This window comes from Cucurbita moschata, unplaced genomic scaffold, assembly GCF_002738365.1.
Source record: "Cucurbita moschata cultivar Rifu unplaced genomic scaffold, Cmos_1.0 Cmo_Scf00035, whole genome shotgun sequence".
Classification (NCBI taxonomy): Eukaryota; Viridiplantae; Streptophyta; class Magnoliopsida; order Cucurbitales; family Cucurbitaceae; genus Cucurbita; species Cucurbita moschata.
The window spans coordinates 1,200,221-1,219,904 of record NW_019268551.1 but is presented as its reverse complement, the minus strand read 5'-3'; the positions used below and the strand labels follow the sequence as shown (position 1 = coordinate 1,219,904).

At 35.9% G+C, this 19,684-nt stretch overlaps 4 protein-coding genes across 7 annotated transcripts in view; 3 read left to right on the top strand and 1 right to left on the bottom strand.

Annotated features, from left to right (window-relative positions):
- The first annotated feature begins 2,355 nt into the window (after window positions 1-2,355).
- On the top strand, window positions 2,356-5,812 carry LOC111431085. Of its 2 annotated transcripts, none has more exons than XM_023067596.1 (6): window positions 2,356-2,449; window positions 2,697-2,733; window positions 2,913-3,199; window positions 3,776-3,812; window positions 3,960-4,198; window positions 5,090-5,812. In XM_023067596.1, the coding sequence occupies exons 1-6, from the start codon at window positions 2,420-2,422 to the stop codon at window positions 5,654-5,656; spliced, it is 1,197 nt and encodes a 398-aa protein (XP_022923364.1). In that variant the 5' UTR covers window positions 2,356-2,419; the 3' UTR covers window positions 5,657-5,812. The 2 variants fall into 2 exon arrangements, with proteins under 2 accessions (XP_022923364.1, XP_022923363.1); XM_023067595.1 differs by having other exon boundaries at window positions 5,087-5,812.
- An 872-nt stretch (window positions 5,813-6,684) lies between these two features.
- On the top strand, window positions 6,685-12,380 carry LOC111431086 (probable enoyl-CoA hydratase 2, mitochondrial). 3 transcript variants are annotated; one of them, XM_023067598.1, is made up of 9 exons: window positions 6,685-6,974; window positions 8,053-8,222; window positions 8,308-8,382; window positions 9,036-9,126; window positions 9,226-9,277; window positions 10,703-10,806; window positions 10,886-10,962; window positions 11,806-11,986; window positions 12,086-12,380. In XM_023067598.1, the coding sequence occupies exons 1-8, from the start codon at window positions 6,734-6,736 to the stop codon at window positions 11,971-11,973; spliced, it is 978 nt and encodes a 325-aa protein (XP_022923366.1). In that variant the 5' UTR covers window positions 6,685-6,733; the 3' UTR covers window positions 11,974-11,986; window positions 12,086-12,380. The 3 variants fall into 3 exon arrangements, with proteins under 3 accessions (XP_022923366.1, XP_022923367.1, XP_022923368.1); XM_023067599.1 differs by having other exon boundaries at window positions 12,081-12,380; XM_023067600.1 differs by lacking the exon at window positions 8,308-8,382.
- Window positions 12,381-13,569: 1,189 nt separating this feature from the next.
- LOC111431087 (ubiquitin carboxyl-terminal hydrolase 3-like) lies at window positions 13,570-17,138 on the top strand. The gene is made up of 9 exons (XM_023067601.1): window positions 13,570-13,759; window positions 14,341-14,472; window positions 14,585-14,626; window positions 14,970-15,075; window positions 15,567-15,625; window positions 15,843-15,917; window positions 16,380-16,428; window positions 16,556-16,632; window positions 16,797-17,138. Exons 1-9 carry the CDS (start codon window positions 13,685-13,687, stop codon window positions 16,893-16,895), a joined length of 714 nt encoding a protein of 237 aa, XP_022923369.1. The 5' UTR covers window positions 13,570-13,684; the 3' UTR covers window positions 16,896-17,138.
- A 2,363-nt stretch (window positions 17,139-19,501) lies between these two features.
- Window positions 19,502-19,684, bottom strand: part of LOC111430983 (ethylene-responsive transcription factor 2-like) — a 2,030-nt gene continuing 1,847 nt past the window's right edge. Inside the window, exon 2 of the mRNA XM_023067457.1 lies at window positions 19,502-19,657. The gene's annotated coding sequence lies outside the window, so the exon portion shown is untranslated. The remainder of the gene's footprint in view (window positions 19,658-19,684) is intronic.

The following is a 19,684-nucleotide window of genomic DNA, read 5'->3' as shown; positions in this document are numbered from 1 at the left end:
AAAAAAAAAAAAAAAAAAAAAAAAAGAACCATCTGTACAAATTAGAAAATATTATTGGTGAATAGCACTATTATGCTCTTTGATCTTCCCCTTGCTTCATGCTCTGCCTGTTGGTAGAACTCGTCCAGTTCTGAACAGCAGCTAATTTTAATGCTATATTCTATAATGTAGATGGGCTGAACTATGCATACATTCATTGAGTTTGGATGCGATCAAGTTACGCGGTGTGAAAATCGTAATATTACCTTTTACTTTTCATAAATGTTCCAATACTAACATTGGAGTAGAAAATTTGTTAAAATGTTGGATGAAAAGTTGACATCGAAGAAGTATAATTACGACACAACATAGACACAAAGCAAATTGTCTTTTTAAATATAGGACACAACCAAACAATTATACAATATCTACCTTATGTAACACGTTGAGATTCAGAGTTTATAGCTTCTCATCTGTATTTAAATACCTAAAAGAGTCAACTATATCAGAGTAACCCATTTGTTATGATTTGGCCCTTTTACGACGGATATTGGTGCACAGACTTCCTTCTATATTTTCAGAGAAAGAGAGTTAGTATATGATCTATTCTAATTTTTTTCGTATCGGGGAGTTGCGGCTGACACGACATAGACACAAAGCAAATTGTCTTTTTAAATATATGACGCAACACGATAAGGACACGGCTTCCAAAATGCATTTTTTTTGCACACACTTCTAGGTCTAATTAGTATACTTAAATAATTGTTTGATACATGTCTAACAGATGTTTAACCTATGTTGGCTATGCACAACTAATGATTATAGTGTATGTATTTTTTAGATCGACGTGTCAAGTTTGATACAATCAAGTGTCGTAATCGTTTCTATTTCAATAATAGTTTGAAACCATTATAAAATATCAAGGGTAATATTGTAATTTCTTAAAAGACGAATATTATTTAAACAAATGGCAAAGTTATAATTCAACATTTTTTTCTATATATCATGATTTTTATAAGCTAACCTAATATATTGATGTATATTCGATAATCGTATCAATAACTAATATGTTATAGCTCTCACATATTTTCGTTTATGCTTTTGTAAATATTATAATTCGATATAGATTTTTGGGTTTGTTTATTTTATTTTCATTACTAATTTTATCTCATATAAAAATTTGAAAATTTAGAGCTCAAATAATTGAAAGAAAAAAATAGTTCATTCATGTTAAAAATGTTAAAAATATGTATTTGGGAATAAATTTTAAAAAAATTCCAATTTAGAGAATAATAACTTTTATAACTTAATTATTATTTTATAATATAATTTAGGATACTATAAATATTTTAATTTAACAAAAGTAAAATGGACTTATGACATGAATTACGCTTTTTCTATAAAATTAAATAATATATCAAAGTTTTTTTTTTATATATATTTTTCTTAATTATTTTAAAATTTAAAATAAAAATTACATAATAAACAAACTCCACTAAAACAGAATTTATACATAAAAAAACATTTCTAAAATATTACAAACAAAGTATTTTTTTAAATTAGTGATAAACAAGATAAATTTTATATTTAATGTCAAATAAATTCGACGTGAAATGTCGTATAGACAGCCGACCCTCTTTTTAACCGTACTAGACTCTCAAGGTCAGTCTCGTTTGGAGCATGCTACACATGCACTCATCTATCCTGACTAGATAGTCGAATTTGTCTCTCATCGATTATTCTTTCCACTAAGAACCCTTCCAACCAAGTCACCCAATCAATTTTGTAAAATGGGCTAATTTAGTTGTTGAAACAAATCGTTTGCCGAAGGTTCTTTAGGAGGTCTTGGTTGACTTATATTTTCACGCAAAAAAAACAATTAAAGCTTAATACTTCAGATTTGAGTGTCAACCATTCAGTAATGATTATTTTAAGTCGATGACAATTTATTAGTAAAATAATACTTCAAAACAAATAAATAAGCATTTAAGAGAAGAGAGTTTTTTTTTTTTCATGATATAATTATAATAATTATTATTATAGGGTACAAAATCGATAATATATAAAAAATAATAATATTTGAGGTACATTTTTATTGAAATTTGTCGGTTTGATAAAATTATCCAATAATTAATATGTGGAGTAATTAATTTTAAATTTGTGCGAAAATGGGTATTATTAAAATAAGTGAGTTCAGGAATGATTTTTTGTATTTAAATTAATGGTGAATTAGTAGACATTAATAAGAAATTTAGGGGTAAAATTGGGTTTTCACAGCCGAAATTGAACCGATTTTCAAGCTTGGGTAGAAACAAAATGGCGCCAATTGGTCCCGCGAGTTTCAAATTAAAATCTACAAATTTTGAAGAGAAAAATCATTTCTCCATGAATCAGATGTTGATTGTGTTCTGAATCCTTTGATTGTAGCGAAACTGGAGCCATGGAGAATTCGAGCCTCTCCGATTCTCGGGTATTGCTTTCTTCTACTTGCGAATTCGCTGTTGTTACTGATTTCCATTTTGTGTTTGGTTCCTGCGAAAATATGAGGAATTACAAGCATCTTTTGCGGGAGAATTTAGTGTTTACTGATGTGATAATTCCAATGATTTGTTTACTTCGAGTTAGCGAATTTGCAGCAGCTTAATAGTGCAATCTTAGATTCAAATTTCTACTTCTAACCCTTTCGTTTGCATTTTTTTATTTCTTTATGGCTATAGGTTCTGGATTCTTCGTTCTCGCATTCGCCATCTTCAGGTTCGTACGCTTCTCCCTGATTTATCGATTTAATGTGTGTTTGGATGTTGAGAAAATGCAGGAAAGAAAATTATGGCACATGACGATAGTAAACTTAAGGAGGATTTTGAACAAGTTTACGAGTTTTTGAGTTAGGATATAGTTGGACTTACTTTCATTCGTTTGTTAATTTCCATCAGAACCGCCTGATATCAGGAACTGGTTCTCGAGCTATGTATACGAATCCCCCGAACTTGATTCAAATGACAATTTTGGAGATTCCATTTCGAGGGAGAGAGAATTTGGGGTTGAGGAGGATGAGCAAACAGCATGCGAGGAAGATGGAGTAATTGGAGAAAACATTGGTGAATCTAGGGATGTTACTAAGATTGACGAAGAAGAAGCTGCTGAGAAGCTTCCCGGAGCATGGATTTCTATGAAATGCACTTCACTGAAAGATCATCGCGAAAGCCGGCCTTTAGGCATGGTATACAAACTTCTCTTCCTTTCAACTATTCTGTTCTTCAATTAATTTCAAAATAAGTATTTGCTTACAATTTGGTGGCTAGATCTCCCACCTAATGCTTGAACTTCTGTCACTTTTTTTTGTTGGATTATTCAATCAACACAAGACATGATGCAACTAAAAGAAAATTTCAATTGTTAATTAGCCAAATTTTAAAGGCCTTAATCGGCTATAGAAATAGTTTAAGGGATCAAGTAATGTAGAAACTTAGACTTAGTTGGATGATGAATTTTTGTTTGGTTTTTCGTTTGTTCTAAAAAAGTAAGGTTATTATTTGTGTTCTGTTTTCTATTTTTTACTGTCAAATTTGAAAAACAAACAAGTTCTTCCATTTTTTAAAAGTTCTTTAAAGAAAACATCGTTAGAACTTAGTAAACAATTTTAGTTCAAAAGTATCATTGAATAAACCGTAAAATACTTCTGGTTCTTCTGAAATTGGATCTTTTAATGTTATTGAACTGTCGGCAAGCAGCTGAATGAGAGCTCAAAGTTGTTAACGTCTAACAGTCAATTTCTCTGTTTTTACTTTTATGTTAGAATCAAGATTCATGGTGCTCCCAGTCGCTTCTGTCAGGTTTGTACCATTCTCTCTGGAATTCAATTTGCCAATAAAAATCAATACTCTACCCTTACCATCAAGTTTATTTGGCATTCAATTCTAAGATTTGAACTTGTGACAACACAAGGACAATGACTGATTTTTGCTTTGCTTTTTCATCAGAGCCTCCTGATGTTGGGAAGTGGTTTTCAAGTTATGTATATGAATCCCCTACACTGAATCTAAGCCAGGAATTTGGATATTGTGAAAGCGAGAAAACTGGGTTGGACCATGAAATGGAAGAGACTCAGGAGAATGTTAGAAAAACCAAAAATGGAGGTGAAATAGTAGAGTTGAACCTGTTCGAACAATGCAATGGCAATTCCAGGGGCAACAGGCTAAACAATAGGCCTCTGAGCGAGGTACAATTTTCCATCTTTTTTTCTACAGGCTGTTTTTAGCATTTTCTTAGACTGAAAACACAACTTCTCATTGAATGCTAATATAAATAGGGTAACCGTTCAAATTTATTGCTAGTAAATATTGTTTTTTTTTGGACTTTACTTTTGAGCTTCCCTCCAAAGTTTGGCATTTGTAACGTTTCCACGTTCTTATAAGCAATGCTTCATTCTCCTCTGCACCTGTACATATCACTTTAAAGATGTGGGAACAATCATCTTCTAATTTGGGGAGGAGAATGAAACATTCTTATAATAAAGGTGTAGAAACTTCTCCTATCATGAGGAGAAGCCAAAAGGAAAACTAATCTCATTTCTGTTGGGGAGGAGAAAGAAACATTCTTATAATAAGGGTATAGACGCGTTTTAAAAATCTTGAGGAGAAGTCCGAAAGGAAAAGCTCAAAAAAGACAATATCTGCTAGCGGTGGACTTGAGCCGTTACTAATGATATTAGAGCCAGACACTAGGCGATGTGCCAGCAAAGACGTTGGGCTCCGAAGGAGAGTGGATTATGAGATCCTACGTCGATTGGGGAGGAGAACGAAACATTCTTTATAAAGGTGTGAGAAACCTCCCTAGTACACATGGTTTAAAATCTTGAGTAGAACCTTGAGTAGAAGCCAAAAAGCGTATGTATTCCATGTTAACATTGACTTGGTAATGTACTGATAGTTTTTCTCATTCATGCTAAAGATCATCCCCATGTCAAAATCTTAATCACTGTTACAAATTTGAAGCTGGATGACGCTTCTCTGATTGTTTCTTTCAAGTCAAATTTCCATTTCTTTTTATTAGTTTGATAAGATCTCAACTGTTCATAGGAAGTAAAACTCTTTTACCCTGTTCTCAGCAGAATTTGTTCTCTGAAAAAACTTGGGAGAAAGACCCAAAAGAGAGAAGTCAGGGAACCAACGAAATCAGTTCAACCAAAGACTCTCAATGTAAGTTGCAAGAGAGAGTTTCACAAGAGAATGGTTCTGTGCCACTGCACACAAATAGAAGCTCAAATGATGAAAACAAGAAGCCTACAACTCATACAAATTCGATCCATAAGATTGATCTCATCCTGGAAAGTTCTGAAAATGATGAACAGTCAATAAGAGAACCAATTGTTCTAAGCAACAACAAAGAAAACAAAGAGAAAGGAGTTTCAGAAGATGGTTTTATTACAGCAAGAAAGCGTGAATTTTCTGAAGAAACTTGCAAGAAATCAGTGGAAATGCAAGAAAACTATAAGAACAGAGAGGTAGGAAGTGGTTTTGGTTGTTTAAGAAGAAAGGCATTGAGAGACAAAACCAACTATGAACACTCTGATATGGTAGAGATAATTGGGAAATGGAGTTGTCCTCAGAAGAGTAAGCCGAGTCGTGGGCCGCCATTGAAGCAGCTTCGACTAGAGCGATGGGTTCACAAGAAATAAAACTTGTCCTTGGCTCAGTCATAGAGGGCTTCAAACTCAAGACAGAGGTATCCGTGTAATAGCTTCAAATGGCAAGGCCCTTCAACTTTGCACTTCCAACCTTTGGGTTTCTTCTATTGTACATGGATTTTGGCTTGCAGATTTGGGTGAGGATATTCGAAATTCTAACCTTTTGACAAAGAATATACGACCAGTTGAATGGTACTTTGATTTGCAATAGTTTATTATCTCTTAGAGCACGTTTTGAGATCTCACCACCAGAACTTAAGACATGGTTAAAAGAAAAAAGCCGTTCTGCCACACCAGACGAGTTGGTTCCTCTGTCGTCGTCGAAAGATTTCCAAAAACTCGAATATGATTTCCTCTTCTTCTTTCAGTAGAGCTTCCTCTCCAAGTTCTTCTTGCACTTGAATGAAGTGGGTCGACCTCTTTTTGAGTTCGGCCAAATACTTTTTTCGTTGGTCGAGCTTTCTATTGAAAAAGCGATGCGAGAACATATTACTCTTATCTATCTTTCGTGATCTCCCTCTAATTTTTGTTTATATTTTGCTTTATTCAAATTGATGAGTGGATACAAGATGAAAAGTTCATCTCATGATGGTCGATGTTGATTTTTTTCCTCTTTTAGCTCAACTACAAGTAGTGTGAGAATTCAAAATTTTAACGATCTTGATTGAAAATATAATGTCTGAGCTAATTAAATTGAGAAGTTATTTATTAATTATCTAATTTGTGAAAATATAATGTCTGACCTAATTATTAAATTGAGAAGTTATTTATTAATTATCTAATTTGTGTATAAGTTAAAACAACACTGTCGATTAACTTTTTTTTTAAGTCAACATATATATATATATATTTTTATTGTTGTTGATATTTTTGGAATAAAGTATTAATGATGGAAAAAATATTTTTGAATTTCTTTTAGTTTAAAAATTTTTTTGTAGTATTTTTTTATTTTTTAATTTAAGGTTTTTTTTTTTTTTTTAAAAATTATTTATTAAAAATTTAAGGATACATCCAATTCGCTCTCATTCTTCACTCTCTCTGCTTTGCGATCGTCGTTTTGTATGAAGTATGGGGGCATTCAGAGTTCTGGGCGGAAAGCTGATCAACCTCAGAACTCAACTCCATCATTCACCTCAGAACATTTCGATTCCGGCCGCCCTGCTCTGCCGTACATTTCTGACCTCCAACTCTTCCAAGGGCCTTAGATCGTTCTCACATCCATGGCGGTACACTCATTGCAGAACTCTCATTTTGGAGTCATTGTTTTCTGAGTCTGTCCGTCTTCACCGACTTTCAGACTCCGATTCTGGTAATTTCTGAGCTGAGGATATGTATGTCTTTTTTTAATTTTGTTGTGTGATATGCTTTAATAGTCTGCGATCAATGGTTATATGCTTGGGTTATTTAGATTGCGGAAGTTCAAGGATTTTGGATCCCGAATTTGCTAGTTTATGGTTTGGTGATCAAGTAATAAGTAATATTCCTTGCATGTCGGTTTGAGAGGTGCAAGAGTGCAATTGTGTGCAATTGTGTGTCACTTGTTCTAACCAAGGAAACAAGTCAACCTTGAGAAATTTGGACATTGCGGACAACGTCCTTGACAAGCAAGACCGGGACATCTGCAATTGTGTGACACGTTGTGAGAAAATGTTTAGAAATTCTGAGCAGGGAAATACATTTGAAAACAATTTGAAGAATTGAAAAAGTAACGTTATATGACTATAAGCAAATAAAGAGATATCACGACTTAAATAGCATATAACTCAGGATAGGAAGTACTTTTTGGGGCATTTTAGCCCTAGTGGGTGTAGACATGGTTTTGGTGGATGGCCATACACCCCTGTATTGACCTAACGACAAATGGTAAAGGCCTATATAGGATGAAAGCATGTAAAAGGGGTTTAGAACGAACATGCAACCATGGACAACACGTCCTAGACAAGCATGACCGGGACATCTGTCATGCGGCCATAAACAACACGCCTTGGACAAACATGACCGTGACATCCAGCTTCATAATCTTGATAACATACGCCAATTGGATTTGAGATGGAACTATATATTTATCTAATACGGTATCAAAGTTGCTGCACTTGTACCCCTTACTTAAAGGAGCTTAATTTTTATTCTGGAATTGATGGTTTGATTGTCTGCAGAGTATGGGAGATTTAGAGTATGTTTGGATTAACATCTCAAGTGATTTTGAAGGGCTAAAAATGGTTTCTTCAAAATTTTAGAGAAACACTTTATGAAATAACTATATTGGTTCAAAATCATTCTTTTCTTCATTTGTAGTTCTATAATAATTTCCTTTCAAGTTTCTGGAGTGTTCTTGGGCTGCTTGAGTTATATTTGAATTCAAATCCACTTGGTTTTATCAATGGCAGGCATTGTTGAGGTACATTTAGCCAGGCCTGAGGTGAAAAATGCCATTGACAAGGATATGCTGAGGGGACTGCGTCATGCCTTTGAATCTGTTGATAGCGATCCATCTGCCAATGTTATGATGATCTGCAGCTCTGTCCCAAAGGTGTTTTGTGCAGGTGCCGATTTGAAGGTATTCTTGTTTATATCTAACAATTCAACTCTCTCATTATGATATAGTCTTTAACTTCTTTTCCCCTTCATTCTTTTAAGTAAAGGAACGTAAGGAGATGACTGCATCAGAAGTTCATTCCTATGTCACCTCACTGCGGTCTGCATTCACATTTTTGGAGGTAGATTGTTATTATTATCTACAGGCCTACCTGCTTTTACATTCTATGATTTATTTACATCATATATGAACAAGGATGTCTTGTTAAGTATATAATGCATCAGTTGAGATGCACATGACTACATCAGTTATCATCGATATTCCGTCCATGATCTTTCGTGGCTGATGCTAGTAAACTGTAAGCGCTTCCTAAGTAATAAAGAATTAAAGGGTTTAGTGTGAGATCCCACGTCGGTTGGGGAGGAGAACGAAATACTCTTTATAAGGGTGTGGAAACCTCTCCCTAGTAGACGCGTAATGGAGAAGCCCATAAAGGAAAGCCCAAAAAGAACAGTATCTGGATGAGCACCTATTCCGCTATGTAACTTGAGGGGAAGCTTGAAAGGGAAAGCCCAAAGAGGTTAGTATCTGTTAGCGGTGGGGCTGGGCCGTTACATTTAGGGAGCTCAAGTCATAGTGGCCACTCAAGATAGAATTTAAGATTCTACGAGTTACTTTGACAACCAAATGCAGTAAGGTTAGACGATTGTCCCGTGAGAATAGTTGAGTCAGGTACAAGTTGGCCCAAACGCTCACGGATATTTTTTTAATACTTCCCTTTTTTCATCACGAATCTAGTTTTCAATTGACTTAATCTAAATTTATTTTATTCAGGGACTGTGTATTCCTACTATTTCAGTTATTGAAGGAGCAGCGTTCGGTGGTGGACTCGAAATGGCTCTTGCGTGTGATCTTCGGATATGTGGTAATTAATTTAGTCAATTGTTTTCTAGTTTATTAAGTTCTTTACCAGAACGTCTTGCTGTATTGGAGTTATAACTCTCATCGTTAAACCATGATCCAGGGGAGGATGCCAAGCTCAGTTTGCCAGAAACCGGACTGGCTATAATTCCTGGGTATGTAGTAAATACTTATTTATATATACGGTCACATATGACGTTTTGAGAGCTCACTTGAGGCCAGTAGAAGGAAGCCTGCATGCATATTGAAGTTCCATAGTTCTATTACTTAGTATAAACATTAAACTGTTGGTGGTGGAAGCTGGATGAGACTCTTCCTAAGACTAGTTTTCAAACCCCTCGCTTCTTCTTTTCTATGTGAGATCCCACATTGGTTTGAGAGGAGAACGAAGCATTTCTTACAAGAGTGTGGCAACCTCTCCCTAGCATATGCGTTTTAAAACTGTGAGGCTGACGGCAATATGTAACGAGCCAAAGCGAATAATATTTGTTAGCAGTGGGCTTGGGCTGTTACAAATGGTATCAGAGCTAGACACCAGGAGGTGTGCCAGCGAGGACTTCGAGTCCCCATGGGGGGTGGATTATGAGATCTCACATTAGTTGAAGAGGAGAACGAAGCATTTTTAATAAGGGTGTGGAAACCTCTCCCTAGCATACGTGTTTTAAAACCGTGAGGTTGACGGCGATACTGTGATGTCCCACATTGGTTGGGGAGGAGAACAAACCACCATTTATAAGGGTGTGGAGACCTTCCCCTAGCAGACGCGTTTTAAAGCCTTAAGGGGAAACCCGAAAGGGAAAGTCCAAAGAGGACAATATCTGCTAGTGGTGGATCTAAGGCGTTATAGATACATAACGGGCCAAAGTGGACAATATCTGTTAGTGGTGCACTTGGGCTGTTACAAATAGTATTAGAGCCAGACATCGGGCTGTGTGCCAGCGAGGACGCTAGACCTCCAAAAGGGGTGGATTATGAGATCCCACATCGGTTGGGGAGGAGAACGAAACACTCTTTATAAGGGTGTGGAAACCTCTCCCTAGCATACGCGTTTTAAAACCGTGAGGTCGACGGCGATATTGTGATGTCCCACATTGGTTGGGGAGGAGAACAAACCACCATTTATAAGGGTGTGGAAACCTTCCCCTAGCAGATGCGTTTTAAAGCCTTGAGGGAAAACCCAAAAGGGAAAGCCCAAAGAGGACAATATCTGCTAGCGGTGGATCTAGGGCGTTACAGATACATAACGGGCCAAAGTGGACAATATTTGTTAGTGGTGCACTTGGGCTGTTACAAATAGTATCAGAGCCAGACACCGGGCTGTGTGCCAGCGAGGACGCTAGACCTCCAAAGGGGGTGGATTATGAGATTCCACATCGGTTGGGGAGGAGAACGAAACACTCTTTATAAGGGTGTGGAAACCTCTCCCTAGCATATGCGTTTTAAAACTGTGAGGCTGATGACAATACATAACAGACCAAGGCGGACAATATCTGTTTGTGGTGGGCTTGAGCTATTACATAACATGAAGGTTGTCCTGTATGCACGAGCAGATTACACCTTGTGAACATGTTTTCTCTCAGGGCAGGTGGGACTGCAAGGCTTCCCAGGCTTGTTGGGAAATCAATAGCAAAGGAACTTATATTCACTGGTCGTAAGGTCAGTGGCAGAGATGCTCTATCTATAGGTATGATTGCCAGTTTTTTTAAAGCTTAAGTTCAGTGTTTTATTGAGTTAAGGATAAGAACATAAATTTCCCGCCTTAGGTCTTGTCAATTACTGCGTCCCTGCTGGTGAAGCTTATGCAAAGGCACTGGAAATTGCCCAAGAGATAAATCAGAAGGTAATTAGAACATTAATATAATTATCTTTCTGGCTATGTGACGTATCGACGTCAGCCTCACGGTTTTAAAACGTGTCTATTAGGGAGAGATTTCTACCCCTTTATAAGAAATGTTTCGTTTCGTTCTTCAACCGATGTAGGATCTCACAATCCACCCCCTTGGGGTCTCAGCGTCCTCGCTGGCTCACCTATTGTGAGATCCCACATCAGGTGGAGAGGGAAACGAAACATTCCTTAAGGGTGTGGAAACCTCTCCCTAACAGACACGCTTTAAAACCGTGAGGTTGACAGTGATACGTAACGGGCTAGAGCGAATAATGTCTATTAGCGGTGGGCTTAAGTTGTTACAAATGGTATTAGAGTTAGACACCGAGCGGTGTGCCAGCGAGGACGCTGAGCCCCCAAGAGGGGTGGACTGTGAGATCCCATATCGGTTAGAGAGGGGAACAAAACATTCCTTTTAAGGGTATGAAAACCTCTCCCTAACAGACGCATTTTAAGATCATGAGGCTGACGGTGATATGTAATGGACTAAAGCAGACAATATCTATTAGTGGTGGGCTTGAGCTGTTATAAATGGTATCAGAGTCAAACACCAAGTAGTGTGCCAGCGAGAACGCTTAGCCCCTAAGGGAAGTGGATTGTGAGATCTCTCATCGATTGAAGAAGGGAACGAAACATTCCTTATAAGAGTGTGAAAACCTCTCTCTAACAGACGCGTTTTAAAACTGTAACAAGCCAAAGCAAACCAGTGGATTCAAGCTATTACAGTAGATCACAAAATGCCTAGAATCCAATACCCAAGTAATGTATGAGAGTAACTGTTGAGTAATGTATTAACAGGGTCCACTAGCAATAAAGATGGCGAAGAAGGCGATCGACGAGGGGCTCGAGGGAGACCTGGAATCAGCTATGGAAGTAGAAGATGAATGTTACAAAGAACTCTTAGACACGAAAGATCGCTTGGAAGGATTGACAGCATTTGCCGAGAAGCGCAAGCCGAGATATTGAGGAGAATAGATAGGTAACCAACTGTTGCTTCCTCAATACAATATGGTTGCCTCTGATCTTCATTTAACGTTCTAAAAATACAAGAATTAATGCAAGCTTTTCCGTAGCTTAGGTACCTGAAATGAGAGAGAGCTTCAGAAGGTGTATCAGTTCAGGTTGTTTATGTATTAGTGATGCTATAATAAGCAGCATTGCATAGCCTGGTGCTGCACTCAGTGATATCTACGTCCTGAAATTTAGAATTGTTCTCTCTGGTGGGGCTGGTTAGGAGTGCAAGTTGAAATCGACAAAACCGATGAAACCGATGAAGCCGAGTATAAAATGGGTTTGGTTCGACTTTGATTCAGCTCGGTTTCATCGATTTTGTTGGTTTAAACTTCGCTCTTAACCTCAAGAAAATGAGTAAATACACAAAATTTGAAGTACTTATTAAATATTTTTTTTAATTAGACTCAAATTGTTAATTCATGTTTTTTTTATTAATGATTTATTATGCTAAAAAAATTCCTAAATTATTGAAAATTAAAATGAAATACAAATTTTTTCCTTTTGTATTGAACTTAAAAATATTATTATCGCTAAATATTTTATTTCAAAAATACTTTTTAAACGTTTTCATTTAAAATTATTAATTGTGGTATTTTTTTTAAAATTTTTTTAGTCAGTGTATTATTAAAATATTAAAAGGGTACATTTGGAGAGTATTTTTTTTTTATATTAATTTAGCCGGTTGAAAATTTGGATTCTTTCCCTTTAAATTTTACTTTATTTTAAGTTATTTCTTTCCATATACTTTTTCTTTGTTTTTGTTTAATTATTATTATTATTATTTTAGGTAAATTAATAAAAATAACTCTAACTTTTTTAAAGTTTTGGAAATGTTTAGTATTTTATTTCAAAAAAATATTCTTCAATTTTAAATTTTTTTATTAAAATTCTTCAACTTTTTAAAAACAATTAAAAAACTAATTTTACCTATAGTGTTTTTAATTAGCATTAATACCTTTCATCTTTATAAAAAATAATTTTTAATTTTTTTCATTGTCAATAAATAGGCGAAAATCGTCTACACCTCATAATTTATCTACAAATATTTTAATGTTAATAATTTATCTATAAATATTTTAATGTTATTTTGAAAAGTTCATGAGTATTTTTTAAACCTGGTTACAGATATTTTTTATTTGTTAAATTTGTTGTGAAGTTTTTTAAAAATGGTGAAGGATATTACTATAAACTTTTAAAAGTAAAAGAATATTTTTTAAAACAAAGTATTTGTGATTTTCATTTAAAATTAAGTGTTTTTTTATTTTTTATTTTTATTAAAGTTTAAGGATATTACCGAAACTTTCGAATGTTTATGGGTAATTTTGAGACAAAATACAAAATTTAAGAGTAATTTTTTTTAAAGGGTTTTTAAATTTTTGAAAGTTATTTTTTAGATTTTTTAGATTTTTTTTTTTTAGTTTAATAGTTTGAAATTTAAACCCCTATCTTGGGCTCATGGGCCTACAATTAAGCTATTTGGGCCTGGACCTTATTACCGTGTTTCTTAGTGAGCTCGTTTCCGGGCCCATTAGCAAATTTATATATAATACCGAGTCTGCCAAATTTTGCGTCGTCTCCAAGTTAGATTGATTCCCCAACCGAGTGTTGAAAGAACTGATTCCATTTCTGTAATCGGAGTGTGTTACAAGCTCACCTGGCGACAATGGCTTCTGTGGACCAAAGCTCTTCAGCTAAGCGTTGGCTTCCTCTCGAAGCTAACCCTGATGTTATGAACCAGGTATAGGTACTTTCGTTTTGTTCTGATTTGGCTTCTAGATTCGAGCTCTGGTTAGTGGAAAGAGGATTGGAAGGGCGATTCTCAACTTTTCTTGGGATGGGATGTATTTCAGTGTCTCCGAATTTTCTTGGTGTATCTGTACGGTTTTCGTGCCTGTTTGTTCATTCTGTTTCTTATTGCTGATTTGTGTGAGCGATCTGTATTCTGTTGAAGTAAGAGAGAAATCTGGGAGGAGATATAGAGAATTTCTTCAATTTTTTTGGTTATCATTTTGATTTGGTCCTCCGAATGAATGATTTTTGACTATTTGGGGCTTTCTTGTTCAGTTCAAATCGCCTATTTGACTAAGTGGGATGTTTTTATGCGTGCTGTATACTCTGTTAGCCAGGATGGTGTGCCCATGTTATTGGAATCACTGCTACTTTTGAAGTGATCGTTTTCTTTTCCTTCCCTTCAAATAATGTTTTGCTAGAAAAAAAAAGTATAAACCCAATTTGCTGCTTGATTTTAGAAGATAATAGCATCAAGAACTTCTATATTTCCTCTAATGTTCGACAAACTTCTGTTTTGTTATTCCGAAGTTCCTTTGGGGTCTTGGTCTTCCAGAAGATGAAGCAGAGTGCAATGATGTTTATGGCTTGGATGAAGAACTCTTGGACATGGTGCCTAAGCCTGTACTGGCGGTGGTGTTTCTTTATCCCATAACTCAAAAGGTTTGCTTACAGATAAAGTTCAGTTGTAATGATGTTTATGAGTTTGAAGAATTCCCTTGACATAAAACAAAGAAAATAGTTTTTCATTTTCTAAACGTTTTAATGTTTTCAGTGTAAAGACGAGAGGCTGCAACAGGAAGAAGATGCAAAGAATGTGAGTATGAGAATTGACAAGTTAAGCAAGTGTTTTTAGTCCTCTTTATATTATGACATACCAATAGGCTGAACTGTTTAGATACGTTTTCCCCTCTAGATTAGGATGTTACTTGGTGTTTGTCCAATGTATGTTCTGTCTGTCGTGACGTGTTTAAGATTTTCCATCTGCAAATCAGGAAACACGTTTTTCAGTCTGTCGTAACTTGTTTAAAATTCTGTCTGGTTGCATACTCTAGCATGGACAATCTGTTATTGGGTTATTTTTAATAACATTGTCGAAACGTTTTATATCCGTGCAAGTGTTATCTAATAAGGCTGTTTTGTTTCTGTTGTGATCGTAGGATTATAGTGATCAAGTATACTTTATGAAACAAACTGTTGGCAATGCCTGTGGAACTATTGGACTTCTTCATGCCATAGGGAACATTACTTCGGAGATTAAGCTTTGTAAGTACTGAGAGGTGCTAGTCAATTTGACGCTCTGAAATATATTTCTTCGGATCATGTAGCATTGTGATCCTCTACTTTTTGCTCAGGGGTCTTCGTCTTGTATCTGTACATGTAGAGTAGAGAATTGGTCATTTAAGGAGTGAAGAAAACTATCTATCATCGAAAATAAGCAGAACACGAATTAAATATGAAAGTGAAACGAAGAATTATTCTGCAGGGTTATTCATATGTTTAATTTCGTGATGGTGTTCTGGTTTACCATGGAAGTTTTAAGTATCCGAATTGAGTCCTGTGGCTGGTCACAATCATTCTACTATAATCATGTTGATCAAGTTTATCAGTCTCTTTACTTGTCTGCTTGTTCTGGTGATTCCTGAGTGATTACTGCACTGCTGTTATGATATTCTTTCAGTTCTAGTACATCTTATTTTTCTTTTCTTTTCTTTTTTCTTTTTTTAACTTGTGTGCTTTGTCTTTTTTTTTTTAAGCCGAGGGATCGTTCTTGGATAGGTTCTTCAAGTCTACCAAAAGCATGGATCCGATGGAGGTTGTATTTATAAACACATGCTTCTCTCACACACCCCTTCTACTTCCCCACCCCACCACCACCCAAAAATTTTCGTATACAGAAAAGGAGACGAACATATCAGGAAATGCAAGGAATAAAACATATTATTTATCAATCCTTTCCTCTGTCCAGTTGATGCTTACCCAAAATATTTTTCCTTTTGCTTCTAATAGTCGTATGTTGTTCACTTTGATAGCGTGCAGTATTTCTTGGGGAAGACAGAGAAATGGAAGTTGCACATTCAGTAGCAGCAAATGCTGGTGATACGACCGTAAGTATCGTTTCAAGTTTACTGAATAATGGTGGAGAAGAAGTTTTTTTTTTCTTGTTTTCTTTGAGTATATCTAGAATAGATAGATACCTTATCGAGGCTGCGTTCAGTATGTAAGAGTGAACCTTCAGCCAATGTCTTGTTTTTTCAGATAAAGCTTTGACAGGCTGACAGCTATCCTCTGCTGATAGGGATTTCTTTCATTTACCTCCACAACAAATTAGAGAATTTAATAATTAAATTGTAGATGATCAGTGAAAATGGATGATTTTTGAAAGTTCAAGATCTAACGACACGAGTTGGTTGTATAATAGAGGAAAAAGTAGATAAGAGATTGTATGAACATAAAATGCATTCACTGGAACAGATGCTCGTTATTTCTCCCTGTATATGAATACGCGTATACGTGCTGGCTTATCTTTTCTTATTTGGCTCATCTTTCCTTCTCCTCATTGCATACAGGCTCCAGAAAAGGTCGATACTCACTTTATCTGCTTCTCATGTGTGGACGGTAAACACTTCTTAGAGCTCTCTCTCTCTCTCTCCAAGGAAAAAAAATATTTTCTTTGGAGTCTACAATGAATTGGGTCGTCAGATTTTTAAGAAATGATCTAATCTACAGTATCCTAATTATACAGGTGTACTTTATGAGCTCGATGGGATGAAGTCGAAGCCAATATCACACGGTGCATCATCACCGGACACTCTATTACAGGTAAATAATTGCTCTGAATATTATCCTGGTTTGTTTTAGCCAGTATGTTTATTGTCCTGTTTGAATCACCTTGCATGTTTATCTCGATTCGCCAATGAATCATACCCAACAAAATATTACACTTCTGTTCTCTGCATTTAATGAAACGATTGATGAAATCACAGGATACAGCCAAAGTCATAAAAGACATAATCTCGAAAAATCCCGACTCGCTGAGATTCAATGTCATTGCCATTTCAAAGAAAGTCGGGGATGCATCTTAAGGCGACCAGGTTTGATCCGATTTAGTCTTTGCATCAATGAACAAGTCCTACGCGTAATTATCGCTTTACGTAGATGCGTCTATGAGAAATCTGTTGAGTGTAACACACGAATCTGTTTTTACCTGAGATGAAGGAAGTGTTTAGTATTTGCATCAAACTGTGTTTTTTGTGGTTTCTGAATTTGCTAATGACTATAGAGAAGTTGTTCATTGCTTTGGTATGCAAGGTGATATTGATTGAGTCTAAAATTAGTATTAAGTTCTGAGTCTGAATATTAGGAGTTAGGTTTTGACCTTTGAGGTTTTGAAAATTAGTATTTTGATTTCTTGGAATACAAATCTTATGAAAAGATCGTAGATGACTTTCTGAGATCAGCTGTAACAGCCTAGATCCACCGCTAGCAGATGTTGTCCTTTTTGAGCTTTTCCTTTCGGACTTCCCTCGAGGCTTTAAAACGCGTCTATTAGGGGAAGGTTTTTACACCCTTATAAATATTGGTTTGTTCTCTCCAACCAATGTGGGACATCACAATCCCCACCCCCTTTGGGGCCAGCGTCCTCGCTGGCACTCTTTCCTTCCTCCAATCGATGTGGGACTGCCCCCAAATCCACCCTCCTTTGGGGGTCAGCGTCCTTACTTGCACACTGCCTCGTGTCTACTCCCCTTCGGGGAACAGCGAGAAGGCTGACAAATCGTCTGGTGTCTGACTTTGATACCATTTGTAACGTCCTAGATCGATCACTAGCAAATATTGTCCTCTTTGGGCTTTTCCTTTCGGGCTTCCCTCAAGGCTTTAAAACGCGTCTATTAGGGGAAGGTTTTCACACCCTTATAAATATTGGTTTGTTCTCTCCAACCAATGTGGGACATCGCAATCCACTCCCCTTTGGGGCCAGCGTCCTCGCTGGCACTCTTTCCTTCCTCCAATCGATGTGGGACCGCCCCCAAATCCACCCTCCTTCGGGGGTCAGCGGCCTTACTTGCACACTACCTCGTGTCTACTCCCCTTTGGGGAACAACGAGAAGGTTGGCACATCGTCCGGTGCCTGACTTTGATACCATTTGTAACATCCTAAATCGACCGCTAGCAGATATTGTCCTCTTTGGGCTTTTCCTTTCGGGCTTCCCTCAAGACTTTAAAACGCGTCTACTAAGGGAAGGTTTTCACACCCTTATAAATGGGGGTTTGTTCTTCCCAACCAATGTGGACATCCCAGTTACAATTAAATTAAAAAGAGATAAGCAAATGATCCTTGTAATTCTGTAACGTTTTAGCCTTTTTGAGTTAGCCTTTTTGAGTCAAGATGTCTCCTTTACTCATGGAGTTTAGATGTTCACTTTATCTGTCTTGAACGGGGAGGGGATTCCCTATTTAGACAAAACTTTACCTACTCCGAGCTCCTGTTTAGATGCAGAATGGTGGAGTGAGTACCATTTAGAATGGTGGAGTGAGTACCATTTTCTCCTTATTAGATAAATGGGACTGGGTGCGAGATTATATTCTCCGCACCCATACCCCCATTGCTTAGTATAAATATGTTACTTTACCCCCTCTGAATAGGGAGGAGCCCTTGGTCAAATGGAGAATAGTGGAGTGAATATCATTTTCTCCTTATTAGATAAATGGGACCGGGTACGAGATTATATTATACTTTACCCCCTCCGAACAGGGAGGGGATTTCCTGTTTAGATAAATGAGAACGGGGGACGAGATTACATTTCCGGTTCCCATACCTCTTGCTTGGTATAATTTGATAAACGGAAAGAAAAAACTGTTTTTATTTAAAATTTAATTGATAATTCAAATGTTTTTCTAAAAAAACGAAATTTATGGAAAGAAATAGTGGGGAAACAAGTATAATATTTAAAAATAAAAATATTAAATGATTATGAGACAGGTTTAATTAATATGCCTGAAGCATAATCATTAAATTGTTAGATGTCAAAGCCTTCACTTCTTGATCGAATTAAATAATTTAAAAAAATATTAATGATTAAAATTAAATGATATTTTATAAGATTAAAATGGTATTTTATATTAAGTTGAGGGATTAAAATAGAATACAAAAATAGGTTTTGCAAAGGTCGGTCAAGGTTTTGAAAGTCAACGAAAAATGGGAGAAAACCAGCCCTGTCGAATGGCATCCCTTATGAGTTTTTAGTTCACACGATTCATTAAATATCATTTTTCTTTTTATTATTATTATTAAAAAAACAATTAATAATTTTTGGATATAACATTTTTTTTTATAAATTTGATTTTAATTTTTATTTGGTAACTCTAAAAACATTACATAATTGGTCCATGAAGTTCAAATTTAGTTTCTAATCGATTCTTAAGTATGAAAAAAATTATAACGTCTCCCTTTTAAGAGTTAAGATCATTTCAACAATCAACACAGGTTTTTTTAGCATGTTTTATTTTCATTCACATGCATTTAAAAAAAAAAAAAAAATTCAAGAGAGCGTTCAGCAAATTGTCAAAACATTTTCTTTACTGAGTGTCACATCCATCATCATTATCATTATTACCGCCACCTTCGAGCAAATTTTCGATAGTATGAAGAGAAGCAAAATTGCACCCAATAATTAGCAAAAGTGGAGGATGAAAAGAATAGAAAAATTCCATTCAAAGGGATTATCTTTTGTTCTAAACAATAAACAAATTTGCTTTAGCAAATCCAACCACCCATTATGTACCATTTTTTTTTTTTTTTTTTGAAAAATCCCAAAGAAAATCTTCCAATTCTACCCCTAAATTATGTCCTCAAAAAAAAAAAAAAAAAATC